Source organism: Pholis gunnellus (genome assembly GCF_910591455.1).
Source record: "Pholis gunnellus genome assembly, chromosome: 6".
Classification (NCBI taxonomy): Eukaryota; Metazoa; Chordata; class Actinopteri; order Perciformes; family Pholidae; genus Pholis; species Pholis gunnellus.
The window spans coordinates 22,132,037-22,159,870 of NC_136532.1; the positions used below are offsets into that span (position 1 = coordinate 22,132,037).

Sequence of the window (27,834 nt, forward strand, 5' to 3'; positions counted from 1 at the left end):
CACTGTCATGTTTGTCCAGTGGTGTAGCTATCGAGAGCAGCTGGTTGGTTTAGCTTAGCATAAAGACTGGGAACAAGAGGAAACAGCTAGCCTGGCTTCTCTAATGCTCACTAATTTAAAAAAATCATAGTTTGTTTAATCTGTACAAAAACTGAAGTGTAAATTTGTCACGTTGTGGTTTCATGGCAGGTTATGTGACGGACTATTTCTAGGATTGTTTCATTCGTTTATGCTACGCTAAGCTAAGCTAAGCTAAAAAGCTATAGCTTCATTTTGATCAGACAAACAAGAGAGTGGTCTTAATCTTTCCTCAAATATCTAAATATTCCTTAAAGAAACATTGGATTTGTAGCTTTGAAATATTATACTTTGAAAATCATCTGAACTTATGTGGGTTGAATTTTATTTTTAATTTTCCGGTCCAGTTTTTTTTCCAGGGTGTAAATTCATGTTGGGGTTGCACATCTGAACTTCCTTTTCTTGTTTCACGTTATTTGTAGGATTAGGTTTTTGAATTTTGCACTTTGATTTATTTAATCTGGATTTGTGAAGCTGTAAAAATTAACTTGTATTACTTTCTTTTTAACCATATGACTAAAAGTAATCTTTAACTTTCAAAGTGACAAATTCATAACCATAATTTAAATGGTTTTCAAAGGTCAATGCTATTCAACAAAACGTATTCAGTAGAGATTAAGCTCCACAATAATTCATTTAGTTGCTTATAATTTACACCTACATTCATCAGACTCCTCCAGATGAACAGTTATAGTACCACAAACTTCATTCATATTTCCCATATTAATCAAAAGACAAACAACGGTGTGAATTTTGCACTTGACTGCAACTTTATTTTTTTGCAAATACACTATAAATGTTTACAAAAGCACTGTAGAAACATCTGTGCAGTGTAAATTATCAAAACTAAGAATGGATATTACTCATTATTCATTTTGCACCTTACATGACAAGGATTGTCATTTTCAGCAGCAAAACAAATTAGTATATCTCAACAGGAAACGTCTGTTAGTGACTTCAGAACATTGAAATGGGCAGATGCGGTTGTTACACCAAAGAGCAAATTAAGGAAAATAATAATAAAAGGATGGTATGGCACTAGTGCTCATCCCTGACGGAGGGCTTCATTCATCTAGATAAGATTACACAGCATCAACTCATTACTTTACTCAGTCTTCAAGATAATCAGCCTTCCAGTAAAAATCACTCCAGTTTGACAGAAATGGTGCATCGGCTCCACAAATACAAATTTACACACACGAGTTCTCAAACACTCAAATCTTAAAAGATTCATGAACACTCTTACAGACATTTTTACAGGTCTCTTGACAGCTCCAAGTGTCACATACTGGTCCATCTTTTTACACCTTTATGTATTTTCAGTGTGGAAAAAAAATGAAATGATCAATAATGAAATACTTATTAGAACCACAAAAATAAAATAAAAAAAGAACTAAATCAAGCTACAGAAAAAGGAAATACTTCTACACAACTATCAAATCACAAATTGATGGAAAAAAAAAAAAAGATACATAAATAATGTGTGGCCCCTTACATTTTACACAACTCTGTATTGCTTCGTCTTACATAATACTGAGATCTGCTCACAAAGAGCACAGATTCGTTTTGTTTGCTCTTTTACTGGTTGACAAAACAAAAAGCAATACCCATCAATCCAACTTGTGAAATTTCTTCTTTTTTCTTGCCAGAAGGCACATAGACACATGTTAATGCTCACACAACAGTGCTGCAAATACTTCACATAAGAGGTGGCACGATAAAAAAGGAAAAAAAGAAATAACTAGGTGAGCGGTGGTTTTGTGGTACAACCGTTATCACAGAGGAGAGTAAACACGGTGCTGGGGCAGATCTATTAGGTTATCTTTGGTCAAGCAGGGACGAGCCAATGGGCTCGAAGGATTGGACTCAAAGGTCGGTGTAGAAGTCAGACAGTGGATGGCTCAGATGTGTGTTTGAACAGACGCTGTGAAGAGCCGCAAACACACGCGACTCTCGGGATTAAGGTCTCTACGGTTCAAGTTTTTAAAAGGTGGATAACAATGGACTGTGAGTTTGCACAAGGCGGCGGTTGCTTGCCTGTAGATGGAATTAAAAAAGGCCTTTAGTGAATTGATTTAACCTTAAAGGAATACTTTCAACCGCTCCACCAGTGTTATTAATCCCGGAATCAGACTTCTGACACCGATCTTAGACGAAGCGGCTCGCTTTTTGGGCACCACCAGCGAACTGTTAAGTTTACTACTCCTATAATGAACTCCAACAATACATGTGATATGGTCACGATCTGCTAATAAGAGGAATGAGTGTGTTAAGTGAGATACATTTACAAAAGTGTTGCTAGTAATAACTGTAACTGCTAATTCCATTAAATGGCAGCAAGCTTTGGGCTTTGTATCTTGTGCTCAGGTGTCAAAAGGGGTTGGCAACACAGAAAGCCTTAAAGAAAAAGCCTCTGCGGATCAACCTGAAAGAGAATATGAGCATATATGTACACGTATGTACAAATACAAGTCCATAGGTTATGGTATTTTCTTTTAGCAGCAATAACAAAATACAAAAGTATATCAAAAGAAGACACTCCATCTGCTGAAAAGCAAGTAACAGAGGCATGGATGTGTGTTCATCTACATCAACATCCTTCATAACCAATACTAACAAACCATTGAAATGTATTGAACATATGGACCACCTGCATCGAAATGAACGGGACAAAAAAAAACAAAAACAAAAATACACAGGGCACAATTTCCAGGCAAAGTGCAGGGAATTTTCCACGATGACAGTATTATGGCCTTAAATTCACTTCCCATTAGCGACTACCACAGGGTTTGACGTAACGAGACGAGTGTGGCGGACAGAAAAATGAGAAGACATGAAACATAAGACAAACAGTGATTCAAGTGCTGTGTGCTGCGTTTTGCCTGAATGTCTACAGCTCCTTGGCAAACTGAATGACTGCACAGCGGCTCCCTCAAAACGCCCAATGTTTCCACTTTTTTCTTGTTTATATTCACGGCACTTTGACAGTGTTTTTGACAAATCAGCTGTAAATATATATCAAAGTAGGACAAAAAAAACCTGGTAGTCTTGTGTGAGGACTGGTTTTAGCAATCCAAATTGTGCTTTCTCTAATAAGTAACAGTGTAGACGTGCAGGAGCGGTCGACACCGGAGCAAAGTTAGTGTCTTTCAGCACACCTAGAAGGACTGCTTGCTGGATTTGGTCAGAGGTATCTCAACATTTCCCCTTTTACATATGTACAATAATGACAGAAGAGATTTCCAGCTTATTTGAACAATGTATGAACATAAAGAACACGCTGAACCATTATAAGGCAGAAAGCAGGTTCAAGTCTCCCTTGTAAGTTCTGTGGGTGCTTTTTTTGAATGTGATGAAGCCAAAAAAAAAAAAAGGTGCAACTTTATCAAGCTACTGGTGGCAACCCCTAGTAATTTCACCTTCATGAACTTGGAAATGCTGCGGAATATTGTTTTAGCTAGTGTTCTGGAGAGATTGAGAGGGTCACTACACTGTGCCTGCATCAAGACAAATAGTTTCCCATTTTCCATCAAAACAGGACACGAAGTGTTAGATAAAGGTGCACACACACGTTCACTAACAGATACTGGAAGTGTTCTGTGTGTGTGTGCATTATTCACCTTAGGAAGAAAAAAAAAAGGCATTAATGCTATAAATAGTTTGGCTCAGTGTTTTTTCCTCTGCCTTTTTCTTTTTTTGTTACAAAAAGGATATGCCAAGTTCTGATTATATTAGCAAAACCATGTTATCCTCTGAGCAAAGGAGCTCAGAATTGTGTCCTAAGGATTCGGTTTAAGGAGGCTTTTTTTTAAATCTGTTGGCTTGAATTTTCTCCACTGATGCAGAGGAAAGGAGCCGGAATACGTCGGTAACAACACCCACTGTTGTCGAGGTGAATACTAAAACGCTCCTTGAGCAGTATCAGTCGGCAGAGCCTGCTCGGCGGATCATGCATCCGTGTGCGACAGCGACACCTACGCTACGTGTTCCCTCAGAAGAATTATGGAAAAAAGGCTTGTCCTGGCCGACCCCGCCCAGAGTCCCTTAAGGCCGACCAGGATGGAAAAGAGGAATGAGAGTTTTGCAGTACGGCAGGCAGTGAGGGCCATGCTCAGCAGGTAGAGTAGAGGAAGACACAGTCATAAGAGGGCTCAGTGAGAGGCGCAATGTCTTTGTTGACTAAACATCTACTGGGGTTTGTGTCCCACCCCTTTCCCCCTATAAGTAAAAATTAGCCCGCTGTGAATGCAAACCCCCATCCATGGTAATGTAACACCCCTGTGCTGCTCCCTCAGCCCCCTTCCTGAGCTCTACACTTGGGGAGGGGATCCTCAATCAACACTTCTGGGCCTCCACTGGAGACATGGCAATGTAGGAGCCGTTCCTCGTTGGCTGGTTTGCTGGCGTTTCTGACGGCTCGTCGGGTTTGTCGCTGACCTGAGTGTAGGCCGTGTCGTCTTTCACCGTCTGAACAGGAGAAGAACCGGTGTTAGTGCAAACCTCCGAAGTGGCAAGACGCCCAAATATTCTTCAATACTCAACTCTGACATTCAAATGTGAATAAATGTTTTGAGTGAAATGTTCACAGTAAACCACGTTTATCTAAATATTCACAACAACCACCACCACAAAACATTTACTTCAAAAATAAAGCAATTACACTGAGGCGAGAACTTAAAAAGGAATGTCATGTCCCATAAAGTTAATTAAAAATGATAATAATCAGAGATGATGTACAACAAATTAAAAAAGGAGAATAGCAAACAAGGCAAAAATTAAGACTTACAGTAAAAGAATGAAAAGCTTCAGTAAAATCAATACGTTTTACTTCATTCTAAAAACAGAAAAAGAAAAAAGGGGGGGTTACAGAAAATTAAAATTAGAACATTGTTAATACAACACTTCACATTGCAATTATGCATGTTTTTAACATCCTCTCAATGCTAAGCTAACGTTGTAAAATGGCAATGCATGCTAAAGAAATAGTCTTGACATTTTTGGAAATACTTCATTTCTTAACGAGATTTAGATGAGGAGATTGATACCGCTCATGTCTGCATGATAAATATTAAGCTACTTTAAACACTGGAAACAGCTAGCCTGGCTCTGTTCAAATATATATATATATTTTAATCTACTATTTTAATCTACACTTAGCTAACCGTCTCCTGGCGAATATTTAACATACCAGCATGAGAGTGGTATCAATCTTCTCATCAAACTCAAAAGTGAATATTATCCAAAATATTAACACTTAAAACAACTGATAAAACTATTCCCATATTGCAGGCGACTCTTTGGACAGTGAATGACCTTAACTACAGTAATCCGAGGACAGTGACGGTCAGGGTTCAAATCAACAGTCCTAAACTACGAGAGATAAGAGAGGTGAGCATGTGCTGCACATCATTCTCAGGGCTATTCTAATTCAATTGCTACTGAATAGTGCTAAGCTAGCTCATAGCTACAATGACCAGCAGGGAACTGAGATCCTGAACACAAAGATGCCAAAAATCATCAGCAAGGAAGAAAATAAGCAACGGGATCCATGCTGGCTTTTGCTTAGCCGAATACATGCATGCGGGTTAGTTAACATGCACAACGCTTGGAGTTAAACCTGCAGCAGCTCAGTGAGGAAACTTCTTAACCATGCAAAATCCCACTCAAAAAACGGCAGCATTTACTGCGACATATTTCCCCACTATCTATTATCAGACTCATTTACAGTGTGAGCTAATGTCAGTGGCTAGCACCCACCAGGGTAACTGTTTGGATTAATACTACAGTTCAGCACACGGCAACAAACGGGGGCAAAGTTCCTACCTTCTTCTGGCGGTTTCGGCAGAACAAGACGACGAGCACCAGCAGCAAGATGACGCCCATGCCCACGATGAGCAAAGGGAAGTTTGACACAAGAGTCACGATTAGGAGCATCGTCCTCATCTGGGATGCGGACTCATCGTCAACAGTCGCCGTCTAGATTCGAGAGAGATGATTATTGATTTGTGATCCACTTACGGGTTTATGAGAACAGGTTTCGTTCACAGATTGAACTGAATGAAATCCTCACCTCATTGACGAACATGATGGGGAAAATGGTCTCGTTGATGAATTTGGTTTTGCTGTAAGAGCAGAAAGAAAGAGAGAGAGAGACACAGGGAGGTCAGGGAGAACATCTGGCTCAACATGTGGCTGAAATGAGGACACGAGTGTGGCAACAGCTAAATGGGTCAGAGTTTGACAAAGTTTAACTTACGGGAAGCCTTGGACTCTTTTCAGGATGATATTGAGCTGAGCTCTCTTGCAGGCACGAATGGGAACCCCTGTGGTCTGAAATAAAGCGATAGAAAGACGTCTCAGAACAGCCCAGGAACCTTTAACTTCCTGGAATCCTCAGTTTATTTTGTTGTTTTTACTGTTATAACTGTACTGATTTCTATGTACGAATCAAATGTCAAGCAGATACCCGTAATACACATCATTTGGCTTTCTAATTGTTAAATCGATCAACAACTGATTCATGTTATCTGTATATGAACCAAACCGGATACACGTGCAGAGCTATCACGAGGATTCAAAACAACTTTTGTAATTTACATAAAAGGTGGTCATTAACCAAATGCGCAAGGTTCAACACAGACTCGTCCGCATGGCTCCAACCTGTTGGGAAGTTAAACATTAGTCGTCATACCGGTTGCAGGTCGAGGTAGGTCTCGTGGTCCTCCTTGTTGGGGCTGAGCCCTTCGACGGCGTTGATGTACTTTGGGTCGGCTTGATAAAAGTGGGGGAAAGACACCACGATGGGAGCACCTTGAAGGAAACAAGTGAGACAAACACGAGTTAATTAGTGTTCGAATCCTGAGATGACTCTAAACAACAAGGGCTGATTAGATTAGAGAAACGAGAGATAAGATAAAAGATCATATTTTGTAAAGGTGCAGCAGATAGTCAGAGCCTGTGTGTTACCCTAAATAATGATGAGTTGACAATAAAAACAGGAGTGACGCTGCAGCACTAAACATTGTTTTTGCCTTTTATATATTTGGATTTTTTACATTTTATTTATTCATTAAACTGCTCAATTGTTCTTTCTTTAAAGTTACATTCCCAAATACAAAAAGGTCTAAATGCCTAACCCTAACGATATGCTGAAAACTTGATTTAGTTATTATTTTGTGGCCTAAAACACGTTGAAACTATACTGGATTCAGCTTGCTAAAACCGACAATAATGTCACCAAAAAGCAACGTTTTAATTTTTTTATTTTGTACTAAACCGTTACAGCGGATGTTTTACACAAAAATAAAAGCAGGGATTTAAAATAAACTGTTCCACATATGTACACGTGGATGATAGATCATATAGAAAAGACACAGAGATGAGCTGATTCTTTAACCACAAGGGCAGTTTCAGAATGACATCACTTTGCACATGACATGACAACAGGGCTTGGTTGTGATTGGCTCTCATAGAAGCATCACAAAAATCCTCCCAATCAGACGCCTTTGCCTCGTATGAACCAGAGAAGCTGATGCAGGCAGCCTATCAGGTTTTAGCACATGCATCAATACATATAATTAAGTGTTTTCTCCCACTATATATCTATCTATCTATCTATCTATCTATCTATCTAGGAACAAAATTACCAAAAAAAAATAAACAGCCTGTTAATTATACAAACAGCGTGAGGTGACAGTAGCATATCTGTAGTGATAATACTCTGTCCGTCGCCATGTGTCAAGCCTTATCAGAGTAAACGCACTCCACTCAATGACCACCATAAAATACTTCAATGGCCTCCACACACAGACAGCACAGTTAATCATTGAACCGTGTACTGATTGAAAATCTGGTTCAAACAGTGGGAATGTCAGATACCAGGCAGGGGACGGGGCTGCGGACTGAAAGGACATTTTTTTTGGGGGGGGGGGGGGGGTAGAAAAAGGAGGGGTGGAGGGACGGGGGGAGGGACGGGGGGACTGGGTAAGTGGGTCAGACTATCTGGCTACTGAGGGGGAGAAATGGGGCAGTCCCTTACCTTCTCGACAAACGCTGACTTTAAGCACCCCGGTGCCGAGACAGTCTCCAGCCGGCACACAGAAGCCCGCGTTCGTGGGGTTTTCTTCGGGGTTCATGAGTACGTCATTAGGGGGGGCGAAGCGGTACGCCTGGATGCCTTTCACCTCCACATCTTTCACATACGCTAGATGGATAGACCTAAGAAAGAAAAAGAAAAAACAGCTCAGTGACTTCTTTAGGTGATCATAAAGTAAGAGCTACGCACTAAGTGTTGTCTAAATTAAGAGCAATCAGGAAAAAGGAAACAGCAGTTATGGTTCTTTAAAAGTAAATGTGTCGTATACAAGAGGGACCACTTCCTGTACAACCATTCCTTAAAGCCTCCCAAGTATGTCGACACACTCTCGACTTTCCCACGTGTGTTTTGAGTTCATTGACAGCCTTATCAGAGGTCGTAATAAGCACAACTCAGGTCCTTATCAGTGGGATAGTAAGCATATTGTGTATGACTCAGTTGCTGTAATTTCCTGGGCGTTGTGGTCCTCGCCCTGGCCGAGATGCTTTGACTGTAAACAAATCTATAAGCAGCATGTGCATACCTGCAGAGATCCGCAGCGAAGATGTACAGCAGCTCGTTCCTGTTTATCAGAGGGTGGAAGACCGCGCCGTCCGTACCGTTGATCATGTTGCTCTGATTTGAAGACCACCATGACATCTCCCTATTGATTGAGAAGAAAACTGGTGACATTAGTAAATGTATTTACTTGCAGCTACACCCAAGTACTGTACTTGCCTACGTGCATTTTATACTTCTAAATCAACCCACAATTCAGAGGAAGTGTACTTGTTACTTTACTACACCCATTTTACATGATTAGATTATAAAATGCACTGCATCATTCAAGATTTAACCAAGAAAATAGTGTCAGCAAGTTGGGGCCCCATAAAATACTTGCTGATTCATTACTCTGCAGTTACAAAGAGTGATTTCTCTTACTGCTTGAGGCTGAAAGGGGTGTAAATGTATCCAATACTTTCCAAAAAAAAGTGGAGCAGAGCTTCTGTTTTCTCTTCTTTCACACCAAAGTAATCATCTCAAGACATCTCAGATTCTTATTTGGATTCTTTAGAATATTATCATTCACATAGGCCCCTTTTCTGCAGAGTGAGTACTTTTACTTTTCTTACTTGCAATATTACAGTAACACTGTTTTATAGGATCTGAATACTTCTTCCACTACTGTAATCTACCTACACATCCTGACCACATTCGAAGTACGAAGTCACTTTCGGATATCCAAACATTCATTTTGTAATACTGTTCTACCTAAAGCCAGGGGGACGACAACGGCTTTCTCCTATAGACTTTGACGTTGTTTAACTACTGTGTGTGAATGTGAATATCATGAGTGGGAGGATGTGGAAGCCATGCGCCAACAAGAGGGAGCGTTTCCTAACATTGAGGAAAGCAGGAAACAGGAAAACAAAATAAATCTGCCTGACATGAGTATTTACCTCATGCCGTTCCATGTGTCGATCTTGCCATAATCCATGTAGTTCTCCTCGCCAGTGTGGAACACAAACTCTCCTTCATGGGTGCCGTTTTTCTGCAGAAAACAAGACGAGGGTCAGAGAAAGTGCTCACGATACAGCAGAGAGTCGGAAACGTTGGGAATTGAGAAAGAAATACTGCTTGTATTCGCTACCCTTAGCATGCCCCTTAGTGTACTATGACTAGACACAGTAAGGCATTAGTAACCAATGGAAGCACACATAAACAAAACATATTTTAGCCAATTATTGTCTACAATAATTGATTAATCACATACTGAAAAAAATCCAATTTTCTACTTCCTACTGTTTGAGGTCTTTAAATTGCTTGTTTTACAGTCCAAACCCCAGAAATATTCAGTTTTATATCATAAATGAAAAATAAAAGCATCTAACTCTCACATTTGAGAAGCTGTGAATCTTTGCTTGAAAAAAAAAAAAAATCAAAAATAGTTCATTTTCCGCTGCTCAAGCGATCCATAAAATCGACCTATAGCTCTGTGTAAAATAAATAAATGCTGTGCTCAGGATCACAAGGCTGCTGCTGTCACGGAGTACGAGGATCTGCAGACTAACAGGAAGTACAAGCATCTTCCATCAGCATGTGGCCAATCTCACTTCTCTTCCGTGACGTGGCCACAGACTCGTCTGTTGTTTTAGTAACCACTAACAACCAGCATGCAACACGCCGTCTTAAGATTTTTGAACTAAAATAACATCAAGCGTGCCTCTAAAAATATATTGATCAAAAGTGAGTAAAACGTACCTTCCACATCAGCCCAAAATATTCGTCCACTTCGGGCTTCAATGAGTGGACCTTTGTGAGAAGAGGGTCTTTGAAGCCCCACAGAACCTCGTGGACGGTGCGGGACATGAACACCTCGACTCCCAGGCTGTTTACGTACATGGAAACCAAAGTTCGCAGGAAGAAGGAGTACGAGTTCAGCTCGCTCATGATCGCCTAAGGACGAAAAAACAAGTCAGAAAACGGAAAGATTGGCTCGGGTTGTTAGCAACACTTAATTTCGTTCTTGTGGAAAATCTCACAGTCAATGCTGCATTTGAGTTCACTAGGTGTGTTCGTCTTTGCCTAATATGACTTACGTTTGTATGTTCAACACATCAAAATGTCACAATAAAACTAAGAGGACAATGGCTTGGAGTGTGTTACGGAATAACGTGTGAAAACAAAATACAGACATGCCAATCAAATGACTTCAACTCAAATCTAAGAGACATGATTACTGGCTGCTGTGTGTCATAATAACACACATTATCCTGTCCAGACACAGCGTCTTACCACGAAGGGGATGTTCACAGTCCTGACGATGTCGACCTCGGGGTTACCGGCTGACTTCTCCGGCACAAACACAAAGGTTTTGGGGTTCAGGGCGTAAAGCTTGGTGCCGTTTTCCAGGAAAGTTATGTTCTCCCGCGGCCTGTACTCCCTGGTGTGGAAAAGTCAGTTAGTCCAGATGTCTTTTGTTTTGCAGATGAAACAGATGCAAGATATCCTTCATTAAACAGGACTTCAGGGGAACATGGGTGGGGAGTGAGTTTCCATCACTATATATTACACACATTTACGGCGACAGATCTTCGTATCAAACCTACCTGTAAGTATAAGGTCCGATCTGTTTAAGAGCTGCCTTCCCGCCTGCCAAGAACACCTCTGGATTGGTCACATTGAAGAAGTAATACTCCATATAAACAGGTGGAGGTGGATTCTTCCATCCTTCAAACATTTGGCTCTTCTCTGTCAAAGTAATTTCCTATCGACAAAGAAATAGAGAAAGACACATTCAGATTGAGAAACAGCAAAGAAAGTGTTGGGATAATGACTTTGGCGAGCATTGGTACTCAAATTGTACACTTTGGTTGAACAAGGTTTTCAGCGCATTTGGGCACTTTCAAAGCTCTTCACTGTTCTGAATGAGAGCCAACTGAGAGCACACATGGCACTTTTCTGCAAGGAGCCGATGTCGGGTCAAAAACACCAAAAAAACCCAGAGGGAAGCAGAGAAAAGCCCCTGCTAGCTGCAACAACAAAAAAAAAGTCTGGATAGGCAGAAAATTTGAGCAAATACTGCATTCAGATCCTGACCTCAGCGAGCCTAGGTAAGAGTCTGGGACTGTGGGCTGCAAGTCATCCGACACAACAGCAGCAACATGTTGCAATAACAAAAACACGGCTTCTCTGCAGCGTTCACCATCAAACTAACACGCTGGATGTCGGGGGAGGCCGAAGCAACCACAAAAAGTAGGAGATGTCGTCACTCCGAGTGGTCTCACAGATGTTTTGGCTGCGATCATGTGGAGAAAAAAAAAACAAGCTTGAAAGTTTTAGACAGTCGTAAGTAACCTGTCTGAACAAGAGCAACAGAAACCGTGGACTGCATCATTCAGCTGTAGAGTAAAACAGCCCACTTTCAGTGCAACGACAGCTTCCAGTATGTTGACTGAAGGTGTTTGTTACAGAGGGGAATGAGCAAGCTATTTCTATTCTTTTCTTGAGGTGTATTTTTAAACATGGGAAAGGATAAGTGACCCACTTCCTCTCGTGTCTTTTTCACGGTGAGTTCCTGAAAACCTTCTCTGTCCGGAGACCAGCGAGGCGCTCTTGAGGGAGGCTATACATTGTCTTCTGCAAACGGTTGCTGTTGAGAAAATATAGTTTAAGGTGTGGCCGACACTTCCTGTTTGGGTTTCAACTTCCGAACTTCAAACTTGTTTTCGCTCTATAGAATTGTTTGCAGGGGATTTGTTGCATCATCTCCCCTTTGCTGCTTTACAAAACTACTCAATTTAGATCTCAGAAGGGTTCAACCACAATATCTACTTTGATAGTCTGGGGGGGGGGGGGGGGGGGGGGGATCCTCATTTTGAAGAGGATTTGCTGTTTGAATGAATTACATAAGTTGCAGCTGTAGAAGGGTGTGCCATGTTCAGCACTTTTATGAGCCTGTAGTCGTCATAGCATCTATTTTTTTTATTCTTAGCAACCAAGAATTACAGATTGCACAATCCCAGATTTAACCCAGGAAATCATCAGTTAGGTTTACGTTGCCGTGTCATTCCCTCCAAAATACGGAACTTGAGGTATTTAAGCAGAATGGATTCTCCTGAGTCTTCAGGATTATGTCTTCTGTGTCTTAATTAAGAGCTGAAGTGAAACCAGGTAATGCAACAGAAGCACATGACCATCACGGGCAGCCTACAGGACTTGTATGAAACAATAAAACAATCTGCTAAAGCAGCACAATTTGCATAATGTGCTCCCTTTCAGAAACAAAGTGCAAACTTTCGCTTTTGAATCGGGTCTAGCTTTTCCCCTGCAGCATTACGTGTGACTGCAGCCTGCATGACGCCCTGTGTTTGCCCACCTTGAACAAAGGTCTTTCAGAAGGCCTTCATTACGGTTATCTGAACATCATTTATCTCAGAAAAAAAACGAGAAAAAAAAACCTTGATCTATTACAAACAAGTGAGGGACAAAGTGGAAGGGTTTGTCGGTGCAAACAAAATACGGTGTTATGCATTCGCCAGTGGAAAGGCTGGATGAGGGACTCAAACTAAACAAAGTGAACCGGCTCTCAGCCAAACGACTTCAGGCACAGCCTACGTACGTGTGGTGCGACAAGATCCGGCTCTGAACAGCACGGGAACAAAAAAAAAAAAAAAAGGGTAGAAAGGAAAAACAAAACATTCAAAACGTGAAATCCTTCTCATAAGTAACCTTGTTCTTGAACTCTTTAATCGGTCATACTACCTTGAAAAGTCTCCACTCCCAAATAGGGCTGAGGGGAGGGGCATGAGTGGGTGTTTCTCTTGTATAGTTTGCCTGTCTGAGCAGAACAACTCGGGATAGGCCGCGGCTGGAACAACAACAAGGGACAACAAGGTGGCTCTCAGGCAGAAATCATTCCCCCGAGGCCACGGAGTCTGTCAAATTCCTCGCATGAATTTCACGTTGCCTCCCTCCGCACACAGCTCAGACACACAGAGACCGTGTCCTGGAGGCAGCTTGTACCAAACAACTCGGCGACATCATTACTACAGAGAGCCACATTCAGACATCAGATTAGGTAGATTTTTGGAGTCAGTTCAGTATGTCCCGGCCAGACTAATTCAATGGGAAAGACTGTGTGGCTAAAGAGGATTAGCAACGCTGTCATTTCATGTAATCGCCAGCCGCATCAGAATTATGTCCCCCGTTGATGAACTTTGACTAACTTCCTTTAATTTGGGCCCCCTGGGTCGCTGCCATGATTCAGAATGAGACACAAATGAGGCCCCGACCGAAATGTAATTACAGGAGGGGGAAACCGTGTCTGGTGGTGCCGTTTGAGAGTCCCGGACAAATAGTGAGTCAAGCTTTTCTGAAGAGCTTTTTTCTTCTTAAGCGGGAGGGGAGGGGGGGTGACCGAAAGACGAAGCGAAGGCATTTCAACGGACAGATTACGGAGTAACACCGGGCATAAAGCACAGTGCTTCATGTCAGTAAGAGGAATGTGAGGTAGTCTAAAAGGGAAGAGAGCAGCAGTGGGTCTGCAGGGTTGGATAGAGTGTCAGCTGCCATAAACCCCACCCCACCACCCCTGAACTAAGGCACCAGTCCCCAGATATGTAGACATGCTACTGCACAAGTCCACCAGTCACACCACACTTCTACGTACATGTTTAAGCCCACTCAAGTAAAAAAAATAACGGCGGTGTAACAACTTTACTCCAAAATATCAATATGAATGTCAATGAATCCTGTGTGGTGGTTCACTGACCCAACAGAATTTGTCTCAAGACTGGAAATGGGCTGAACTCACTCCGACTGATTTGAGAAGTATCAAAAATAGACCAGTAATGGAACTAAATCAGCGGGGTTGTGGGGGATTTCTGTTACATACAGATTTGAAAGCAACACACTTAATTCTCAATCATTTCACCGTCTCAGTTAAGAAATGCAAAGGACATGTCAGTCAAATTAATGCAGGTTTGTCTGTCAGAAGGCTGGCTGTCTGCCTCTCATCCTCCTCTACACACCATGTCAAACTTTTACAGATCAGCCAGGGACTAACCAAGACTCCCTTCCCCCATTCCTTCAGACCGCCCCCCCCCTACCCACAGTGTCCCCGCTGGCTGAGATTTCTACTACTACTACTACTACTACTACTACCACCGGTAACCCTGGTCCGATTAGTGGACCACCATGAAGTCAGTATATCACGCCGCTATCAACAGAACCGTGTCACCAGGTCATGCGCACAGCACTGGGCAGGTTCACTAAAACGCGACTGTGTCAGCCAGCAGAAAGAGCATATCGTGCATTTATTTCTCATTTCTACAGACTCCCTTCCATTCATAAAAAGGCTAATTGAATCCCGTGAGGTCTTGTCAGATCATATAAACGGTGAAGATCCGGGTAAGAATGTGAGAGGAGATACAAATAAAATAAACACCGTAAAATTGGGGTAAGGTCACGATAAACTCACCTCTGAGTCATTCCCATGTGGGAGTTCAAGGGGATTTCTATCTAAAGCAAAAGCTGTTTTAAAGGTCTGCATGTAACGTGTAATGCCGATTAATCATCATGCCTTAATGCAATCTTGAACAAAACCCCAGAAGCTGCACAATAAGGCAGTGGGACTTGCACTCTGCACAGACTCGGATCATGCGGATTCATGAAAGGGGGAAGGCTCTGGGTTCATGGTGCTGAGCTGGAGCTGCAGAATGCAGCAAAAACACGAATTACTTCTCATGTAAACAGTAAAAAAATGAAGACAATGTATACACCGGATAGATCTTGTGACCCTGTATGTAGCCTATACTGTGGGACGCTGAATGCGCATGATTGACCACTGCAGAATGACATGCTTCAACATGTAAACCCCTGAAGTGTGACAGATGGAAGAAGTGTGAAAGGATGAGAAAGCATTGAAAACCGTTACCTTTTTAAATAATAAAATAAGACAGAGAGAGAGAGAGACTACAACTCACCTTTTTTAACCGGCTGTGGATCATTGTTTGGAAGACTTGAGCCACGACCAGGGCGATCCCCACAATCAGGAGGTGAGCGCACACGATCCCGGTGGCGTAAATGGCACAGGATCTCCGAGTCATGATGCCGGGGGGATGAGCGGTCCTCTTAGGAAAGATTTTTTAAAAAGAAACTTCACTGAAGTCGATGATAACCTCCCCCAAAAAATTACAAAAATTAAACTAAAAGATAGCGGTGTGGTAGGATCGTGAGACCTCGGATCCGGCGTCTCTCCCGAGCAGCAGCTGGGCAGGTTTTAAACTTCTCTCTTCGCCGCCCGGTGGAGTGGTCTTCTCGGTGAGGCTGCGGGTACAAAAGGATAATCGAAAATGTTGGCACTTTTCATCGAAATTTAGAGATAACGCCTAAACCCTAAAGGAAGAGGGAGGAGTGAGCTGCTCGGAGGCGGTGGTGAAGTGAAACAGCAGCGCTCAGCGCATCGTAGAAGAAGAGCCGTCCACCTCCTCCCCTTCCTCTCTACGCATTAATGAACCCGGTCAGGCGAAAACGCGTCGCTTTGGGAGGCTGCATGGGCGATGGGTGTGTGTAAAACAGATATTGATGCTGCTTTCCTAAAACACACACGATGAAACGACTAAAACAACCAAAAAAAAGCGGAATTAATCTTCCACGTTTTTGGTGCCCTCCAGCTCAAGTTATTTGGCTTTAAGTAACTTTAAGGCGCCTTTGTTGCACTGATCATGTAAAGGCGTGATCGTGTTGTAAATTACTGGCAGGTATGAGCACGCAAGAGGATTATGAGTGAATCATCAGCAGCGCGCTCAAGATTAGACATGGTAGTATTTCAACAAGCAACTTTTAGTGAGTGTTTTGATGCACGTGTGGAGGGGGGGAATGATTGAGAATCACACTTTACATGTAAAACTATGATAAACTATGATTATCCCATCGTGCAACACTCACCGCACTCAGAAAAAAAAAAGTAAAGATTTTGGAGGTCCGTTACCTTTTATAACGGCTCCGCGAGCTCACCTCATCGCGTCTCTTTAAATAAGCTCAGCATGACCATGAATAATGTTCCATTCAAGCGACCAACGATCGTTGACGTGAGCCCTTTGTTCGAGCTGCTCGAGCTCTCATTGGCTACTGGCCGCACGGACCACCGGAGAGACCATCCCCTCTGCGCGCTGATTGGTCAGAGACTGGCGAGTGCGATGCTGAATTTGATCGACTGATTTCGAGGCGGGGCTCCAATAAAGGGGAAACCGACGGCGTGATGCTCTCCGCCGACAGAGAAAGGATGTTCAGATGCTGCCGCGGAGCCCGCTTTAACCGCCCATGATGCTGAGGAGTAAGAACAGAAACAAATGTGGATGATAAATGGCCTGCATTACGGTCATCATCACCACTAAAGATTGACAAACATGTACATAAGAGCATCTGAAGTCTGCTTCATGGAGGGAAACACGTCACTGCAGAGCAGCAAGACACTTTAACTGTAAACCATGTTGTTGACAAAACTGAATTTAACCGAGAGACGAGGTGTTAACAGACAAACACTAAAACACTTAGAGAGTAAAATATAGTAGAATATGTTTCAAGCCAAAAAAGAAACGACATTTCAGAGGACTTCCACTCACATTTGCATGTTTCACTCGTGCAATTCTACAAACAGGATGTTGCAGCGACTGGAATTGATTGGTATTAAGTTTCTTTTTTGGAAAAAATGGCTTTTAATATTGAGTATCTTCCATACCCAAGTCAATATTTGTTTATTTTTGGCCTTGATATTACAGCTGGACAGCCCACATTTCATTAAAGGCCCTGAAAACCTAATTTCTCAGTCAGCTCCTTCTTCTGAGTGATAACAGCCCTATAAACACAATATTTTGGTTATTTTACAAGATAGATTTTCTATATTTTGTGTTTTATTCGCACTCTTCTCACCGGTTTGTAGTAGGCAGGGCTCAGGTGGAAAAAGGGGATGTCATGTCATTCACATTTAAAATACAGTAGAATTACCAAAGCAGTTTGACAGTGCTGAGTAGCTCTGCAGCACCTGCATCAGTAGGCTTCGTTTAACCTGCACAATGTCACGGTAAGAGAAGCGTAACAACTACAAATATGGCCATCTTGTTTCTCTGCACACGTCTGTGCCCGGAGGCCCAATAATCCATCCATGTGCAGTCACCATGTCAAATACAACTGTGGATGCAGTATGTTCTGAATTCACAATGAAGCATGTACATGACTCTGACCGCCTGTCATTCGGCTTTGGTGAAAGCGGTTCTTTATTGACAAACGTGTTGTAATTGGTGATGGTGTGAATTCTCAATGTGACATGCGGAAGGAAAAACAGCAATGACATTGAGTTTACAGCTACACTCCAAGAAATCCACTTGTTTCAGCACAGCAAACATGCATCTGTACGAAGCAGAGTTTGGCTGCTGGTTGGACAGTTTTCTCGGAGCTGTGGATTTGCTATGATATGGTCCCAGCAGCAGATGTAACACTAGTACAGTGTTACTCTCTTTACAATGGTAATGGAAAAAGTAATTCATGCAATCTAGATTTCTTTGAATAGGAAAATATCTCAGCATGTCAATAGAGTGTCGCACTAATGGCTGTTTGAGCCATTAGTGCCAAAAAGTAGCGGAAAATGAACTTGAATGTCAGTCAAAAGCATGCTGAAGTTAAAGAGGTTTCACACCTCTAATGGCCTCAGCTATTCACTACACTGAGCTCATGAATGTGCTACCAGAATTTGGTTGAAATACAATCACGTATTAATGTCACCAAAGGTCAAAGGTGACATTTTTTCTGGGATTCTTCCGAGGCCTTTTGGATTCTGTGGCACTCAAAGCACGCAACCGGTTTAATTAAGGCTGAAACAGGACACAGGGAATTGAGATCCACCACCCTCCTTGTTTACAGACAACACCGGCTGCTTTTCTCCAGAGTTTTTACCCAGAATTCTTGTGGACGCGATGCCAGTTTAGATTAGAAGAAGAAAAGAAGGCTGGCTAAATCTGACTTCACTCACCTGTTCAACCAGTCATTCACAGATTCACCTTATTGACTGGCGTTTATTTGGGGTTTAGTTGGTGGCCCACAGGTTAAAACACTGGGCAGTAATGGACGGACTTGAATGTGAGCAAGGTCATGCGGCTATCTCTTTCATAATCCATTCATAAATAAAGTAGAACAAAGGACTACAAATTTTCCTCAGGAAGTGATATACATCATATTGTTTGATGTTGGTCACTGGAAGGAACTGACTGGGCTGAACTTTCAGCATTAATGCATTCGAGTTTTACCTCATTGTGCTAAGCCTTATAGCGATCCCAGAGGATGGGGGCTGCAGGAGGGGGGCGGCATCTGTTCAAACAAGAGAAGTAAAAAATGCTAAAGAAAATCATCAGGGGGGAAGGATAACAGTCAAGTAATGCAGCAACATTGTTTCTGCCAAAAGAAAGGGCGGGAGGGTGAAGGGGGGTAAATCAGTTCAACCTTTGTAATGGTCTCTTTTTATGTTTGGTCAGCAGAGCGACACAGATTTTTTTTTTTGTTGTTGGACTTGTTGAAAGCTGAAGACACCCAGCTTTGAAGGCCTACACAAAGCTATTTGATGACTAGAGATTGTTTTGTATGTGAACATCTCTATGTACAGCATCATGAAAGTGGTTCATGGTAAGAATAAGGCGAGCATTCATGCATACCACAACAAGGAGACTTTTATCAAGAGGGTCAATCATTTCAAGTTCTTCAAACTAGTGTTTGTAATCCCCACAAATCATTCATTGTGTTCGGACACATTTTGACCCCCACCAAAAAATTGCACCAATAGCTTTTGGATTTCTCTTTGAAGACACGGCGAAAGTGCAAATGTGGCTCAACAGCAAGCACATTTATTTGGACACAAATGTCCATTCATGAGTTTGGGAAAGAAAGTATTCTCTGAATGTGTAATACATTCTGCACAGTCAGCTGGTCGGAGTCGTCAGTGATGGGTTACATGCTCCATCATGTGGGATCACTTCACATTGAGTTTAGGAACAATTTAAGGTCGCCATCCTCACACACCCAACAATTATAATAAAAGTTAAATTGAGAGTCCGTAGCTCACAACATGAAGTTGTTATCCAGATAACACAGAGTGTAGTTTGACAGCAGATGTAGTCACAACTCAAAAGTAAATCCTGTTTGAGGTTTGATGGGTGGATTCACTGTTGTTTGCAGAGGCGAAATGTAAACACATGAAACCTGTTTAATAATATATAACGCACACATTGTGCAAACATATCCTTCAAATTACAATTTGTTATACCGTATTCATGTGCACCACTGAACTGCCAACGCCCTGGCTAACAAAGCTATCTGAGGCATTGAATTTGTGTGTATATTTGTGTGTGTGAATTGAGATAATTACTAATAAGTGGACTAAGAGTCTACAGCCACGCTAGCGGCTTTGTTAGCATGCTAACATGCTTACAATGACCGTGCTAACATGCTGAAGTTTAACAGGTATAATGTTTACCATTTGCACCATCGTAGTTTAGCATGTTAGCGTGCTAACATTTGCTAATTTGCTAAACTATATTTTCAATTTGCTATGAAAAGTCAGGGGAAAACCAAAGTCAGGATTCATTCTGCTGGTACTATGAATGTCAGTACGAAATCTTACAGCAATCAGCCCAGTAGGTATTGAGATATTTCAGTCTGGACCAGAGTGGTGGACCAGTTTACCACCAAAAAATGCTGTAAGTGGACCTAGAGTTAAACATTTATTTGTAGAATATAATGAAATTATTATCACTACTGAAAACCAAGCCCCTAAACAGTAGTTTACCTTACAACACTGATCTGTATCATCTTTAAATGTTGCAGTTTCAACTTTAATTCATAACGGTTTGGAAAAGTTTCGACCTTTGAAAAAGAAAGAAAAGCCTTCCCACCCCGTGTTTAAACCGTAAAATCTAGTCTATGGTTTAAACCATCCTGAAACTGCACGGTTATCAAGCACAAATCAAGGCAGCTTTTCTCTAAAATGTTGGAGGAGTGGTATTTTTACTTCCCAGCAACAATCTACTGCCAGTAAGATTAAGTAATAATGTGAAAAGCAATCTTTCACCAGTCACATTCCATCATCCGTCCTCCCTATCTACAGCTCCCTCCTTGTATCAACACAATAGAAACAACATTAACTCTTTCTGTAAATACTGCTTGACATGGTAAGCGGTGTCCATCACCCCGGCTGCACCACGGTGGAGCCTGGTACTGAACATTAACTCACGGTACTTCGGAGGCTGAGGCAGCCTTTGTAAGGCCACAGACTGATATACAGGCATAGTTGTGGGAGTGGAGACTTGTGGGGAGTGGCAGACCTTTTCACTGGAGGTGATGAATGCAAAGCGGGCCATAAAGTGCTATTGGAAGAGTACACTACACTGAATTTATTTCTGGGTTAAACCATTCCTTGCTCTCCTTGGAGAGGATCACAGAGGCCGAAAGAACTTGCTGTGCTGCAGCAGAAGAAATGTTAGGTAATATGAGAAATCCAAGATCCAATGTCCTAAACTTCATACTGCAGCGTTGGAAAGTAACTATATACTTACTGAAGTACTGTGCATGGATATAATTCTGAGGCAGTTGTACTTTACTTAACAATCAAGGTGTTTCTTTGTCATTATTTGGTATTTTCTCATGCTGTGACTTTTTAGTTTATTTACTCAACAGAGGTCAAGTGATGGACTGACCGTAGAATTCCTTTGTCCGTGTAGGTGTGGTTCTTTTCCCACCATTCAACTAATGGGTTTTGTAACAGGAGACAGCGACTCATTGTTCCCGCATGGCGCAATAACGTGTTAATTTAGGAATTCAAAGAGGCATCGCTATCACACCACATTACAATGCCAGAAAAATGATGATGTCCACTACAACGTGTTCTGAAAACAAGTCCATCGTGATTTTTTTTTTGTTTTTGTGGTGACCTCTTTTAGCCCTGCTGTTCCAAGGCTCGAGAGGAGAGTTATGCAACAATGTGTTCATTGTGTATTATCGCCACTGTCTGACAAAGTCAGGCCACAATTTAGCTTCACGTATTTAAATGTGAAGTGAAAAGTGAGGTTGCAGGATCTAGATGCGAGGCTAGATCACTGTAAACAATGACAGTACATTATGACTAAAGTCATGTGGAGGTAGTAGGGGCGGTAAAAGGCTTCAAACTATTTGATCAAATAACGAGGCCTTAATGCAAGTCTTAAAAACAGGTGTGACTTTATTTGGCTGCTGTTTGTTAATATTTAGTGCTGAAAATATTGGTTAATTATCAATCAATTTATTGACAGAAAAATAAATGACAAGAATTTTGATGATTGATTAATCGTTATTTATGGTTTTAGCTTCTCAAATGTGGGCATTTGCTGCAGATCTGTTTTATATAATTGTAAACTCAATATTATTGGCTTTCAGGCTGCCAGTGGGACAAATTAATGAATTTGATGATGTTGACATGGGCTCTGGTAAATTATGATGGACAATCAATAATGCAAATGATTGTTAGTTGTGGTGTTTAATTATATGTAATCATTTTACCTTAATCTTGATAGTCAAATTAAGTACACAGCCCTATTGAAAGTAAGGAGTCACAAAAAACAGACAAAATGACAAAAGAAACAGAATAGTTTTATAAAAATGTACAAAAATAGGTCGACCAAGTCTTAAATGTTTATGTACTAAGTAACAATTCTGTTTCAGGGAAGTTGTTGTTAAATCACTCTGTCGGAATGTAGGGCATGTGGTTTGAATAAGGGTCTGTCAATCAAATTTCACCCAAAGTTGACAGGACCTTGACCGTAGGACATCGAGGAGAAGCCTTTCGTGCGACACCTGTAAGGCATCCTGTACAGATAGGGTGTTGGAAGGTTTGCACATCCTCTCTGGCGTATTGTTTTCTGCAGTTGCTCAACATCCTAAAGACGGCAAAAGACTGTTAAAATGTCAGTAAACTCACTGGAAAACCAGCGTGCTGCCAAACCCTCTGATTTTACCAAAAACAAAAACATTTCCTGTGTATCACACCAGTTTCCCCCAATTGTACTTATCTTGCCAAATGAGAAGTAGAAAGTCTCTGGAGGAAAATTAATGTTGTATTGTTGCTTTGTTTTTTAATATTATTGTACATGCGTGGAATAAATAAAGAAAAACAAAGGGTTCAGGTTCCCTGTAACCTTTCTGGATAAAACAATTGCATATAAAGATGAATCTAAATTAGTAAAATACATGTAATTTGGGATTTGTTCATGGATTAATTCATGGACTTTTGCACCGATCACATTAGGCATATCAGCAGTCTGCATGTGTAAACTATTTTGTTCTCCACGTCCTTATATCTACTCTCTTCTTTTTTTTTCCAAAGGGGCTGAGCTTTCCCAAGTCAGGCCATCTTGGTGCAACCATTTAGAGAGCTGTTTGTAGACAATGACAAAATACACAGGTGTCGTATTTCAATATTTATAAATCAGGATGCGTGAGAAGGAAATCCTTCTGAAGTGGAAAGAGCGGTGCGGTAAAACTTGGAGTACACAAAGCTTCAGGCGTTTCCTCACTGTAATGAAGTAGGTAGATAAGACCATGGCAAAGAAAGAAAAGCGTCTAACTTAGAATTCCTTGTGGGCACGCAGGACAAATGACGTGTGTTTATCCAGGCAGGAATAAATCACCTACATTGGCCCAACGATGGATGTTCCCATTCCTCAGAAGGCCAGGTAGCTTTGATGTTAGATAAAAACACTAAAATAACTTGTATTAGAGGCATGTGTTTTGAGAGAATTTGGTTTGCTGCTCTTCCTTTGAAAAAAGCTTATTTTGAGTACAAGTTTCAGAGTGAAGACACAGTCTATCTCAATACTGGTGCTAGTTTTGACGCATGCTGATGTTTTAAAAAACAGAAGTAGAAAATCCAAGTCACCAGCAGACCAGAAAAGAGAAGGAAAACTCCTGACCTGACACTTGGCCTTTTACAGGTCACTGTATGTCACCCAGTCTGACGAGGGTATGTGGGAGAAAGCTGTTAAAACACTCTGCTGGGTGTCACATGAGTAACGCTCCATCCTCAATATAAAGTTGGAAATTCCTCGGAGAAATGGCACCACACTGACGTAACGTTGTCATGGCTACATTATGCGTTCATAGGTCCGTGTTGCTGCTGCATCATGTCAGCGGCTCGGAGCGTTCCTGTGACAGCACGAGGCAACTACAGGCAAGAGGAAGAGGCTCGGGACGACCGGCGTGATAAACAGAGCCATTCACGGCCTGCAGACGCTCTAAGACATAGATCTTAATGCAAACTGCTGGCATCAAAATACCAGACCGCTCTATATTCATTGGATTTTATTGCTTGTTTGTTATCTGCCTTTTCCAAAGCATAAAAACAGAGCTCTAAATAGAAGTTATTAGTTCTTTCAACGCTGTTTTTCCTTTAGTAAGAACTCAACAGGTGCTACAACAGGATCGTGTAGGCTTATGAAGCAAAATTGAATACTGAGTAAACAAGGACTTGAAGCTGTCAAATGTGCATTAACATGTCCCTGTTTTAGAGCTGCACTTAAGCTGGCTGTGTCGCTGGCAAACAAACAAAACAACAGCGCGTTAGACAGTTCACTGACTGCATTGAAACTGTTTACTAAGTTAGTTTGTTGCTATAAATAGGGAACATCAGTGCTGAAAGAGAGGAAACAGTAGTCTCTCTGTCCCTGCAGTGCCTTCCCTGGTGTTTAAACAGCAGGAGAGTCTGGGGACCTAAACTCAGGGCTAATTAGCTAATTCGTCAGCCCAGAAGGGAATGACATGTGATTAAATCAAGTCAACAACGATCAACTTTCTATGCAAAAGGTTCTGATGAATTACTCCAGAATCTTTCAGTTCACTTTTAGTTCTTTGCAGTTTCACACAATTACAGTAAACTACCGCTATCTGAGAAGTAAACAGTAAGAAAAGTAATAACAAATTAAGATTTGGTGGAATATAACTAAGTACATTTACTGAAGTAGTATGCCTAAGGTTTCCGTTTTATTGTACTTGATAAAAGGTAAATACTGTACTTTTTACCCGACTACTTTTTTAATAACTACAGTTTAAGAAACTAGAAAGGGATTAAAATCACAAAAGTAAATAAAACTGCTTACACAGCAATCAATATGTATGAGTACAACACATGAGTCCTTCTACTTGTGATATTTTTCAGTACATTGGGCTGATTATACTTATGCACTTTTACTTAAGTAAAATTATGAATGTAGGGCTTTTACCTGTCGAGTTTATTCACATTGTTGTAGTACTACTATTAAATACATCTGAATGAAGTCATCTTTAAGAAGTATATTTCAGCATTTAAATGTTTATATTTAGCATGGTGCTGTGGTACAGGCTGGCATGACCTGAACTGCAAATGTTCTAACAAGGAGAGCCCCCTAGTGCTCAACTAGAGAGGTCCATACAGAAGTATTGTGACTCATTAAATAACTTTTACTTTATATAAGTGCTTCTGACTTGACTCATACAGTGGGACGAGGTAAACAGCCAAGCTTACCTAAAACTACGAGGCCCAGTGCTATAATGTCACGGGGTCCTATAACTGCCACTCAAACAACACAACAGCTGTAACCACATACGCTATAGGTAATCTATCACCACTCACTCACTCCATTTAAAGGCCGCACTAAGCCTACCCAGAGAGCCTGGCATACCGGAAGAACACATTGATATAAATTGAAACATCTATTTCAGGTTGATGTATATTTCCTAAACAAGATGTGTTACTGATTTGCTAATACTGGTCGACTGTAAAGACAAATGCTTTTGCATTTAATTTAATGTAAAACGATTATTTAACGTCCTCTTTCACATTAGAAGCCGACACCCTACCACAGGAGCCTCTACCAGTGCCATAGTTACCAAGTCACAAACTAGCGTTATCTACTTGGAGCAGCTGGTCGAGAGGCAGATTTTGGTTGAATGATATTAATAACGAGGGATGGAGACAAAAATCACGAGGCCCATTTTCCCTTGGTAAGTGAACACTAACAGTCGTCTGTGTCTCTATTTAAAGTAAAGAACATTTTAGCAGTAGTTTCTTTACTGATTTGTAGAGAATGTGTGGAGGAATGTAACTAACATGAGGTAGCATTGCTTGTACTTATAGAGCATTTCCATTGTATGCTACTTTCTACTTCTAACGTACTCTAGAAGCAACTATTGTTCTTTTCACTAACATGTATTTGACTAGTTGCAGATTCCAATTAATAACAAACTATGAAAAACCTCAATATTAACAACACATAGAATGATGTATACATTTATGTATATTTTGGTGCTGATACATACTATCAAAAGAGTATAACTGCAGGACTTTTAGTTGTAAAAGAGTATTTTAACCATGTAGTACTGCCACTACTACTGTGTAGACCAGTAGTGGGGACCAGTACTGAGAGGTATTTTTGATAGAAAAACTGCAATATACAATATCTCCATTACAAGCAAAATTCCTGCATTCAAAATGTTGTTTAAGTTAAAGTATTTATTTAAAAAGTAGCTATAGCTCATTATGCCGAATGGCCCCTTTCAGATTGTGTAGGACTTTTACTTTTATTAGTATTTTTTGACAGAGCGATATTGCTACTTTTACTGAAGTAAAATAGTTATTTTCTACCACTGTTTGTAGGATTAGTAATACTGACTTCAACCGTAAACACTGACTTCATTGGCCTCCATGGTTACTTCCCCAGTGTGCTGCGTGTGACATCTTTATTATTGTCTTTTGCGCATGTGGGTCAGTTGAGGACAGTGACCAGTTCACACTGGAATCTGATATTGGCCAATTTATTTATTTAACGTGAACAGCCAGATCTGAACACTAAATCAGAATTGAGGCCCTAAGTTAAGGCTTGCAGTGTGAACGTAGCCGTAGCGAATTATTACTACTCTGGGTACTTTTTTATCTATAACATTGTATCACATTACCAAAAAACGGATTATATATGTTTGTATGTCAAATTTGAATCACCAACTACAGCTATTAGATAATGTAGTGGAGTAAAAAGTACATGGTTTCCTTTTGAAATGCAGTACTAGATGTACTGCCTGGCACACCAGCAATAATACAGAAGTATCTCTGTGTCTTTTACTTGAGGATTTAATGTAGTGTTTATGTAAATGTGATGTCTCTTTACTCTCATTATTTATAGCTATTGTTGATTGCTCACCTGAACTGAACCAGTCTGAGGACAGAAAAATAGACGGCGATGAGGGAAGGTGAGAAATACTTAGAATTCAGAGGAGGGGGAGGAAAGGAAAGAGAAAGAAATACATCACTGCAGGAATGTACAATCTGCTATTTAAAATAGTCACTGAGCTGCTTCATTTAAACCAGGGGTGTCAAACACCCGGCCCGCGGGCCGAATCCAGCCCGGCACGTCATTTTATGTGGCCCGCAAATCCACCAGCAAAAAATGTAAAAGTCAGACTTGATACAATATACAATTATCCTCTGCTCGCTGTATCGCACACGGCGGAGTTCCTCCCCGATTCGCGCGTGCCCACCTCCTCCAGCGGATGTGGTGGAGATGCAACAGTCGCCCTCCCGCAAGGCCCCCCCCCCGGACAATATATGTATGTTAATGTATATGTCAATCTTATTTAAGAATAAATACCTCTGAGGTGATTCCTGCATGATATAACACCCGTTATCAGCCTGCTAAGTAGAGAGAGCCAGAGTCAAAGAGATTAGGATTACAAAAATACACTGAGTATTTTAAACTAACAGGACAAAAGAAATATGTAATGCTTATAAGAAATTTGAAACAAAATTAAGTGTCATCGAGCCAGAAGCATTATCAACTATTGAGATGACTGACATAGAAGTATTTTAAATTTTGTGTCATAATCGGTTGTTTTTTTTCTGCAAAAACCAATTGAGAAAGTTTATTGTCTGTTTTTGCCTGAAAAATCAAGATACTATAATATATGATTGCTATTAAACAGAACGGTGTGTAACATAACCTGCAATGGCCTAATACACCCCATAATGTGAAAGAGATAGCTACCTTGGTAAAAATGTTGCAGCAACCATATAGTCTCAGCTATTACTTTTTTGGGAAAAGACGATTTTGTTTTATCAGCCACTCTTTTATAGATGG

The 27,834-nt window shown here is 41.1% G+C and overlaps 1 protein-coding gene across 2 annotated transcripts; it reads right to left on the minus strand.

Annotated features, from left to right (window-relative positions):
* Positions 1-825: 825 nt before the first annotated feature.
* On the minus strand, positions 826-16,148 carry scarb2a (scavenger receptor class B, member 2a). Of its 2 annotated transcripts, XM_079161054.1 has the most exons (13): positions 15,640-16,148; positions 11,263-11,420; positions 10,949-11,096; positions 10,415-10,609; positions 9,613-9,704; positions 8,697-8,816; positions 8,117-8,295; positions 6,770-6,888; positions 6,335-6,408; positions 6,149-6,200; positions 5,902-6,054; positions 4,865-4,912; positions 826-4,545 (listed from the first exon to the last, which is right to left on the minus strand). In XM_079161054.1, exons 1-13 carry the CDS (start codon positions 15,760-15,762, stop codon positions 4,414-4,416), a joined length of 1,593 nt encoding a protein of 530 aa, XP_079017180.1. In that variant the 5' UTR covers positions 15,763-16,148; the 3' UTR covers positions 826-4,413. The 2 variants fall into 2 exon arrangements, with proteins under 2 accessions (XP_079017180.1, XP_079017181.1); XM_079161055.1 differs by lacking the exon at positions 4,865-4,912.
* Positions 16,149-27,834: the final 11,686 nt, after the last annotated feature.